Here is a 10,547-nt window from a genome sequence, read left to right on the forward strand (position 1 = left end):
TTATGGATTGGAGCTAACGCAGTAGCTCGAATTAGCATCTCACTACAACTGTTAATACATTAACGCCAATTGCAGTCTAGGGTTGTTAACTCTCTTTCTTTATAAAGACGCACGAGCAAACGTTAGCAACGGGTTTACAAACGCTGTCTTTCATTTTTTTGCCGCGAGATGTCTCATTATGAAACAAGCAGTCCCTACAACGATTTTTCTGCTGGAATGTGACGAATATGACCCAATCTTTACGCTCTCATTAGGATCACTGTTTACCATTGGCCATCAACAACACAACAAAACACAAAAGTCGTCAGTCGGGTACAGTGTCTCCATATCTGGCGCTAGCGCTTGGCATAAATTGTGCACTTTTGGCTTTGATTTGGCATAGAAAAATTGTGAAGGAAATCCGGACGTTTTAAAAACTTCACTGCAAAAATGTCAATGAGAAACGTGTCAAAACAGGACCCAAAGTACCATCTTCAACGACTTCTCACAAGTAATTGCTACCAAGTCCATTAAGTGAGAAGTGAAATCTGTGAAACTGTTTTATTTTTATCTTATGACGAACGAAGAAATAGAATTGATGACCTAATACCCTAATACCTCAAACGGACTTTCCGATTTTGGTGCTTTAGTTGCGTGATTATCAACTTGGAGCATTGCAGTACGGAATTATCAATGCCATCCTCTAGACCATGATTCATCCAATGAAGATCACGGAATTTTTTACCTTTGCTTTATGACATGCGTTCTTTTATGATAGTAGGATGGTATGGAGTCTGTATTAGATACAAAAATGAGTTCAGCGCACCATAGCAATATAATTTGAACTTTCAATTCCTTTCCAAAACAATGAGTTTACCTGGGCTCCAGATCCAAACCAAACACATTTACATAATATTCCTGGTTCTAGGTGCCATTTACAGCTTTAGCAAATTTTCAGGCATCATTCATCCTACTTTGAAGGTTTCAAATGCCAGTTGTTGAGCCACATTCTATATTTCTATTTCAATGTACCAAGTTTGAAGTGGTGTTGTTGGATTGCAGAAAATGATGCCTGATGAGTAAATTAAGCCTTTAAACTAACCCTTAAAGCACAAATATTTACAAAATGTGTTGGTTTGGATCTGGGATCCATGTAAGCTCAATGTTTTGGAACAGAATTGAAGGCTCAAAATAAAGTGCAATGGTGCTCTGACCTCACAGTTGTACTCTTTTAATACAGGTCACTAGGATTGAGTGGAAATAGAATGAAACTATGTCAGACCTGTATTTGAATGAGTGAAAACAAGCCAAACTGAAATCTCTCTAAAATGTCTGTAAAATGTGACAAGTATCACCCACTATCTTTGTGAATTAACTTGAATGAAGTTTTCCTCACTTCACAAACTGAGGATAGCGTATAAGCTTATCAAAAACTATTGACCATTGCCACATGAGCAAAGATGTCTAAAAACCTTTGCCTTAGGAATGAGGTGAACATTTTTGTGTGGCTGTTGTGTATGTGCAAATGTATGAAACTGAATATGCCATCTTCAGCTTTAAACAAAATAATTGTCCATAAACATAGGCCAAGTTACTAACCACTTGGTTCCTTTTTGCCCGTGGCTGGCTTGGCTGGCTCTTGTTATATTGAAGCCACACAGATGGGGGGGCTTCATGAAAAATATCAGGGCATTCATTAAACCTTCCATCTCACGTAATGCCACGTTTTTGTAATCACCCAACTAAAGTACCAAAATCGGACTCCAAAAGTCCATTTGACCTTATACCCCTGAACTATGTTTCTCTTTCGGATCAGAAAACACCACCAGGCCGATGCCAAAATCACAAAGGTTGGGCAGGCTGTCTGACTCCTTGACATGTCCAGTTTATCTTGAACTGGTGTTCTTTAAAAAGATCATCAGCGAATGAAAATGTTCAATTTTCCATGATCCTCCATGTGGAAAGCCTGTCCCCAGTGCTGCCATCTCCCGCCGATCAGCTTGGGCCTGATCAATCTCAACTCTGATTTGGACTTGTTGGCGTGGCCTCCGGGGTTACCGTCCATCCAAGACCGCTAAGCCTCCATTCGGATTGCCCTCAACATGGCCTCCACCACCGGCCTGTCGCTCTCGGCCCTTTTGCCCGCCCCCAGCCAGTCGGCCTGGGATCGCGATGAGGCACGCCTCAAGGCGGCCGAACCAGCCGAAAGCGCGCCCACCACGGCGCTGGCGGCGCTGGAGAAGACAGTCCCGCCCTACGGTCACCGACGCGGGTTCATTCCGCGCACGCCCGGAGATTTCGGTTTAGGCGGGCCTTTCCCGAGATTCACGTGGCCCAATATCCCTTGGACTTGGGTCGACCGGCCGGAATGGGCGGGCGCGGTGGTCAGCGGCAACCCAGTAACGCCCTGGCCGTTCAACTGGGGCCAAGCCAGGTCAAGTATGACTTGATCGCCCGTCAAGGTCACACGGCCGATAAAGTGGTGTACAGCAAGTTCAGCGACCTGCTGCCCAAGGCCATGACGGACGAGGACGAGGTGCGTTACGCCGGCCGGATGAGGAGACGGTCCAGGATCAGACCGAGGCCACGCGGCCGCCCTCGAGAAGTTGGTGTCGGGCAAGTCAGCGCGGCTTTGCCGGTCAAGGCGGCGGCCAAGCAGGCCCCGCCCAGTATATCCGCTACACCCCGGCGCAACAGGGCGATGAGTTCAACTCGGGCGCCAAGCAGCGGGTCATTCGGATGGTGGAAGCCCAGCGTGACCCCATGTCGCCCCCGCGTTTCAAGATTAACACCAAGGTCCCCCGCGGCCACCTTCGCCCCCGCGCCAGTCATGCATTCCCCTACCCGCAAAGTGACGGTCAAGGAACAGCAAAGACTGGAAAATCCCGCCCTGTATTTCCAATTGGAAAAATCAAAAGGGTTATACTATTCCCTTGGACAAGCGTTTGGCGGCCGATGGCCGAGGTCTCCAAGAGTTCATATCAATGAAGGCTTTAGCAAGTTGGCCGAGTCCTTGCTCATTGCGGATCGTAAGCCCGGAAGCGGTGGAAGCCCGCTCGAATTGGAGAATTTGGAGAAGAAGTTAGCATCAAAGAAGAAGGAAGAAAACGAGAGCAAGCTCCGTGAATTGGCTCAAAAGGCGCGCGAGGAGCGAGCCGGCATTCGCAGTGCCTCCAAGAAGGATGATGACGAGAAGGAGCGGGATGACTTGCGGCAAGAGCGCCATCGTGACCGACAACGGCAGCGCAATCTGGAGCGAGCGGCACCCGAGCGCCGATCCAAACTGGAACGCAATCGTGAACGCGATGTGAGTGAATTGGTGGCCTTGGGTCTGCCGGCCAAGTCGGCGCCCACGGGCGAAGGCTTATTTGACGCGCGGCTCTTCAATGCCTCGGGCGGTATGAGCTCGGGCTTTGGCGACGATGAAGCCTACAATGTCTACTCAGAAGCCTGGCGCAAGGAGTCCAATGTGGGCAACAGCATCTACCGTCCGGGCAAAAACGTCGACCAAGAAGTGTATGGGGGTGAAGATCTGGACACATTACGCCAGACCAACCGATTTGTACCCGACAAGGAATTTAGCGGCACCGAGCGCGGTGGTGCAGGCGGTGCGGCCGGCGCGTCGCGATCCGGGCCGGTTCAATTCGAGAAAGATGAGGATCCCTTTGGCTTGGATCAATTTCTGGATACTGCCAAACGTGCCAGTAGCAAGCGAACGGGTGAGGATGACCGTCGCGATCGTGATCGCGACCGAAAACGCCGGAAGGATCATTAGCCTAAACGGAATGGGGTTGTACATATATGTTCTCTGTGGTTTATTAGCACTACTAAATTGCGGAGGAGTACAGTAAAAAGGAATTGAGAGCAAAACCGCTTTTCAGCTTGACATGTTATTTCTGTCCCTAAGCAATCGTGTGAGATTTTATATGCGCCAGTTTTTGCCGTTTAATACTGTCTTGCAACCAGGTGTCCTTGAGATGAAGGGCCGTTGTCGGGGCGTTGTTCAAGAGCTCTTTCTTCCTGGAACCTTTGGGATAAATCACGTGGGTAGCCTCGCCTACTTGGAAATCACTCAAGATTTCTCCGCCATAAGCTACCACAAAACGTTCCATTTTCTTAGGCAGGCTCACACCCTCCACCAACCTAATCTTCATATCCACGAACAGGTCGGGAAGATCCAGCTTTTCAACCTTGACCTTCGGCGGGGCTGTCTTCTGGTCTTCTTCATCCGTAGAAGCGTTGTAATCGTCCTCATCGGAACTGGATCGCTTAGTGGGCGTCTTCTTCTTCATTGGGCTGGTCGCGACCTTTTTGATTGGAGTACTACTTTGGTCGTCTTGTCCAAAAAAATAGATCGTGATTTGAATGTCACAGCTCAAGAACACGTTCTTGATTAATGTCCTCACGGCGTTCCAATTTAACCCGTCTAAGCCACACCCAATTTTGGGCATTGAAATGCGTTTCACTCCATTGCTCAAAGCATGGGTCTTCATTGACTCTAGACTCTGTCGAAGGCTCTCGTAAGTCGGTTTTTGATGGTACTTGGCCTTGGTGACCAGGTTATAAACGAATCGTTGGCCTTCCTTGAGGGGCGCAACCTCGCCAATGCCCGCGTTACAAGCTTGAATTTCCGAGATGCGGCCGAACTTCTCGCGAAACAACTTGGCAATCCCCTTGCCCAACTTGCAATCTTGACTGATGCAATGAGCCAACGACTCATTCGCACCCGGCTGAGTGAACAGATCGCCGGTCTTGACAGTCAACTCGAATCCACTGGATTCAGCCTTGATGTGAGTTTTCTGGAAAGACCGGCCATTGGTCGAGGACACGGTGGGAATCAATGGCTCTTGATTGATCTTGGGACTTGGTTTTGCAGATGGTGATTCGCTCTTGGGTTCTGACTTGACTTCCTTCTTAGGACTGCTCTCACTGGAGTAGTCAATGTCAAAGTCCACATTCTCTTTGGAGGCCTTGAACAAGGCCTTGAGCTCGCCTAACGAGGTGGCCGTCTGCCAGGTTTTATCCTTTCTCTGCTTGGTGATTCTTGGGAATCGGATCGAGATTCCAGAGGCCGTGTGGATTTCAGCTTTGGTGAACTCGGCACCGGTGATCTCCCAAACCGGTGAGCATTTTGGGTCCTTGGCCACAAAATCCGGCGTCATTTGACGCGTGCAATCCAACCAGTTGGGAATTTTCGAGTAATCGCCCTTGATCTTCTCCATATTGGGCTCGAGCTCTTTTTGGACGCGCTCCAACTCGTTGTCATCCAGACCCGTGTGAACTTTGGTAACTGTGTGCCATTTGGTCTTGGCGTGGTTGAGACAGCCCATGAGGAAGATGGACATAATGCCACCTTTGTTGCCAGAGCCGTACCAAGCTCCCAAGACCACCAAGTCCGCGGAATCGGCCATGGCTCCGTCATTCAAGTAGTCCTTCTTGACCTTTAACCAATGGCGTTTGCCGGGTTCGTAGACGCTTTTCAGGTCCTTCAAGACCAGTCCCTCGAGACCTTGGGTGAGGACTCGTTTGATCATATCGCCCAATTGCTGCTTTTTCGTGATCAGGAGTGCCTCGGAGAACTTGATGTGATTGCCCACTTCTACCATGTGATCGAGGAGATGTTTCCTGCGTTCTTGAATGGGTCGTTGAAGGAGACTCTGGCCGTTGTAGTAAAGACAATCGAACACGAACAAGCAGGGTGTGGCATCTTTGAAGCCCGCACCTTTGTGCACGCCTAAACTGCCGAAAGGCAGGGGATCGCCAGTCTTGTTATCCACCATTAGCACTTCCGCATCCAGGATCAGATCCGAACCATCGGGAAATGCTTTGGGTATGAAGTCCTTGAAGTGCTTCACCTGAGGTAAAAGGATATAAAGCTTGAGATTACTTGGTTGTTGGCAATTCATTTCTAATTTTTTTTGATGGCTGTGTTTACTTTGCAACTCTCGTTCCCGGGTTAAATTACGGACATGAAATAAATTTGTTACATAACCCGAAATATCTTCCATAAAAAAAAAAACAAAAGAGAACCTCAGAAGGAAATCCTCTTCCGAATGCATATTTTCCCCAACGCCAAATTGATGAATTGAGACAAAGTAAACTCACCTTGTGAGGTAAAACCGGCTTGAGGCTCCGCGAAAAGTACTTGAAATCCGAGCCCTGTTTGTGCAATTGAACTCGCTCCCCATCGTACTTAATCTCCGAGTACATGCCATTAGGACATTTTTGAAAGGCCATATCCACGGACTTGCAAGCCATGGCCAACATCGGCTGAACCGGGTGCATTAAAGCGGTGGCCACCTCGAGCGGTCCATTGATCTGGCCGCTCTTCCTCATGGCCACCACTTTATCCAACACGGTCATAATGTTCCTGGAGCTGTTGAAGGCATCGTACGCATCGGGATGAAGGCCATCCAGGATGTGCTTGGCCCCGGCGTGGATCCGTAAATCATGCTTAACCAGTCGAATGACCATCTTGAGATCATTGGACGTGCATTGCTCGGCGATTTGTGTTAACTCCGTTTGCTGGTCGTCTTCACGGGTGAGTTGTGATAAGGCTTCGAGGTGTTGGTCGACTTGGTGCAAGGTCAAATTGGCCTTGCTATTGGGTCGGACTCGCTTGGATTGCTCGAAGAACTCGGCGATCGTGTCGGCGACATCCCCGGCTTCTAAATGCTCGAGCATGTCCTCTTCGATCGTGCCAAAGATCCGACTGAAGATCTTGACCAATTGTTTGGATTGAAGATTGTACACGCGTTTGACCGTCCCCGGCAATAGCAATCGAACCCAAACGTATAAGTCACCCTTGAAGGAGGTCTGATCCGTACCACGGGTCAGGAATTGACGGATAATCTCGGTTTTGGCGTTGTAACTGGGTTCTTCCGCCAATCGAGCACAGATCTTGCGGAATTGTCGAAATCCATTGTCTTTGTGGTTGGGTTCACCCTGAACGGAGCGAGTTGGCGGAGGCGGATCTGAGCTCTGAGGGGCGGGGGTAGAAGGGGATTTGAGAGGGGAGGGTGGTGTCGCCTTGGGCTTGGGTGGGGCTTTCTTGGTGGGAGTGGCACCTTTGGTAGCGCGAGGATTGTCTTTGATGAGCTGCTTCAAAAGCGCTTTATCCTCGTCGGTCAAGTCAGTGAAGTCTTCAATATCCTCGATTTCCTAGAACATAATAAATAGCCAGAATTTGAAGCGAGATTAACATAGCATCCAAAAATCCGCCAGCCCACCCAATCGTTTTCAGGGGGACGATTAATGGTCATTGGGACATCAACCACTTCCAAAGGCAGGTAGGTCGGGGCCTATTGAAATTTGTTTCTTTAACAAATAGTAAGTAAAAGGAATATTTTATTACGAACATTAAAATAGGCTTGGGGGTAAGGGTGATGGAGTGCTTCTTTGATCAGGCCAATGGCGTTTCATGTACGATTGTATTGAGTCCCGAGCGGCGGTTGGATATTCTTTCAAAATCAGATAGTTCAAAGCTATGGGCTGGTTTTTGTGGTCGCTTTATTGTATGAATATTTCCCCATCCCGATGGCCCCATGGCCATCGAATCACTCGATAAAAGTTATTTCGTAGCTAACTCTCAAAATACCGGGGCTCAAGCCTACCTCACAGAAGACAACAAATTCTAGTTTTTTCATCTGGTCATCCCTTTGACCTAACCAACATAGGTGGGCTGAATCAAGGACACTAAAGCAAAAAAAAACGATCATTTGTTCTTCCGACTTTCCAAATTAATTCAGAAACATTTAGTACATGGTCAGAGTTGCATATCAAAGAGATCATTATTTACTAAAAAAAAATATCACTTCAAGGTACTATGTAGCGTGGGTAATCTTGTTTCATTGATCCTGGAGTTACTGTCTGAATTCAATCCAATGGCCGAAGTTTCTAAGTTTCCGAGTCCCTGGCTGAATAGAGCAATTTCATGGGCCAAGGCCAATTGGCAATTCAGGGTAAACGTTATTCTCCACCGATTAGTTGGCGGTGCTACTTTTTGAAACTTAACCTAACACGATATTAATAGCCTTTAAGGTCTCTCTCCAAACCTTTCTAACAGTTTGTCAGCCATTCAAAAATGAGCACCGCCAACTAATCGGTGGAGAATGGCGTTTATCGCAATTCAGCCGGTGCCCCAAGGGAACTACTTGGGAACTACTTGGTATCTTTGTATGATGTACTACATCGTGAGTGAGTGGTCCAACCGACCTCAATGATTTTGGTGGCGGGTCTGGCCCGTTTGAACGTATCGAAAAGACATTGGGGATGGTGATAGAGCTTCATGTCGCCCCCGCCGTCACTGAACGGATTATTGGCCGTGATCTTGGCCAAGCGCAACTGGCCTTTGTCGATCTTGGCCTTGCACTTCTTGCAATTAGCCACGCGCTTGGCGTAATCCGCACCATAACGATTGTCACTCATGACGTCCAGTCCTTTGGGGGATCAGGCACGAACTCAAGGCCTGAGCAAAGGCCCATCTTTTATATAGGTATGTATCAATACGGATCTGATCAGCGTGACCAGGTGACCAAGAGCCCACTATGCTGGTCCATTTTGATTGAGCCTTTGAACGAGTCGAATCCCTGGCTGAGCTGGGATCCATGAGCGAGAATGAACTGACCATTCGGTCAGGGTCAGGAATATCCACTAGGTATCAGTTTCAAATTGGGCGTAACCGGAATGACGAAGGGTCGGGCGGGCAGTTTTTGGTCACCTAAGTGTCTCGACAGCGTGTCATAGACTGGAGATACATGTATATTTTGGTCTAGGATCGTGTTTGGACTTGTTGGATTGACTTATTGGGATGGGACTTATTGAGATATGGACTTGAAGCATTGATATAGCCCAAAATTAGTTGTTCATAGGATCAAAAGATCTTGACATGAATTAACGTGAGACTAAGTCTGCCTGAGGGAACTCAGACAGGTAGTCAAAATGACGAGACAAGAAGGCCTTACCAAATCATGCCAATTTAACCAAAAAATTTGCTAATAGCTTGCCAATGGCCTCCACGAAAATGCTAATTCGATTTTCATGTTGGCAATATATCAATGTCAATGGCAGGGTCGTGACCACATAACTAGGATATCTTTCAGATTGTATCACTAACTGACAAAGAGATCGCACTGCAGGTTTCGAAAGACTTTTCCAAGATGATATTTTCATTTCATCACATAGTCCGAAAAAAAGTCACATTACTTTCAAGTTTCCAGAAAAAAAAACAATAGGCCAATTCTGGCCCAAATCTCGCACCACCTGAACATTCTCCCAAAGAACAATTCAAGTAATAAGAATCAATGTCAGTTCATTGGTGAAACAGAGTCTCAGCCTTTGGCAGATTATGTGCCCTCCCAAACATGATATTCATGTATGAAATATATGAAATGTTGCAAGATAAACAAATCTATTGAATTTAAATAGATGGAACATTCATACCAAGAATGGGCATCACATCTGCAACCATTTTCATATCAAAGAGATGGCTACAAAACAAGTTACTTTTTCATGCTATGGGCCTGAACTTATGAAACTTGTCATAAAATCCAAAAGACTTGAAATTTCAAGTTGCCTGAAATTGCATAATCAATTTCAGAGAAATGTCAAAACCTGTCTAAATATCTGAATAATTAGCAAATAAAATAAATTTGCCCAAAAATCTGCAATCCAAAAGTTTGTTTGCTTATTTTCTTTCGGCGATTTGGGCCAACCCAAGAATTGACCAGATAAAATTTGATTCTTCAACTTCTCTTGGTCAGGTACACAAGCCCTTGGCAATAAAACTAGATTAAGCCACCTTGCGATTAAATAGTGACAAAATTGACTTGGCTTTAATTCAGAGAAGCGACACTCACGAGATTTCTGAGATTTTTTTGGCTCCCTCGCAGCTGCCTGGTTTGTGCGATGGGCATCGGCTTTGAACACATTTAGTTACGTGATTCTCAAAAAGTTCCGAATTCAGGGAGACAGTGAGTTGATGGCTCGTTTGTCTGCTTTCAAAGCAGTGCTTTGGTTGAAGCTGAGTAACGCAAGATAAGTCAATCAGCCAACACCCTGCTGCCCAACTACCAAAATGTGTTCAAAGCAAAGTCTCAAGTGGCTTGGTTGGAGTGACTTTTCTCTGACCAGCCTTCTAGCGTAGGGGCTAATGGACCTTATGCTCTACCAAGAGCACAAGCCTTCTTTGAGGCCGCAGACCCAGATCAACAACAGGGTGCTGCAACAGGATGTGCAACTCACAAGGGAGCCCAAGGGAGCCCAAATTTCTGATCCAATTACATTTATGTTTTTCCTGCTTTTCATGTAGCTCTAAGTATAGGTTTGACTTGTCCAACTGTTTGTCTTGGGATTTATTAAAATGCAAGAAGCAATTACTGAGCATGAGCACATGAACAGAGAAGAAGAAGAAGAAGAAGCAATAACAAATCTAAGAATTTCTCAGTTCTCAGAAGTATGCTCCTCAAGTTTCAGAAAGATATTGAGCTACCCCTCATTTTCGTTTACAATGAATGTTTTGTATGTTTGTTGAACTCAATGGTTTCTAAATTTTCCATTGTAGTATTTGG

At 46.6% G+C, this 10,547-nt stretch overlaps 1 protein-coding gene and 1 pseudogene across 1 annotated transcript; one reads left to right on the top strand and one right to left on the bottom strand.

Annotated features, from left to right (window-relative positions):
- Positions 1 to 1,902: 1,902 nt before the first annotated feature.
- Positions 1,903 to 3,849, top strand: LOC131889919 (puff-specific protein Bx42-like; annotated as a pseudogene).
- Positions 3,780 to 8,487, bottom strand: LOC131889918 (DNA ligase 3-like). The gene is made up of 3 exons (XM_059239144.1): positions 8,194 to 8,487; positions 6,085 to 7,140; positions 3,780 to 5,834 (listed from the first exon to the last, which is right to left on the bottom strand). Exons 1-3 carry the CDS (start codon positions 8,404 to 8,406, stop codon positions 3,882 to 3,884), a joined length of 3,222 nt encoding a protein of 1,073 aa, XP_059095127.1. The 5' UTR covers positions 8,407 to 8,487; the 3' UTR covers positions 3,780 to 3,881.
- Between the last annotated feature and the right edge of the window lie 2,060 nt (positions 8,488 to 10,547).

This window comes from Tigriopus californicus, chromosome 11 (assembly GCF_007210705.1).
Source record: "Tigriopus californicus strain San Diego chromosome 11, Tcal_SD_v2.1, whole genome shotgun sequence".
NCBI lineage: Eukaryota > Metazoa > Arthropoda > Copepoda > Harpacticoida > Harpacticidae > Tigriopus > Tigriopus californicus.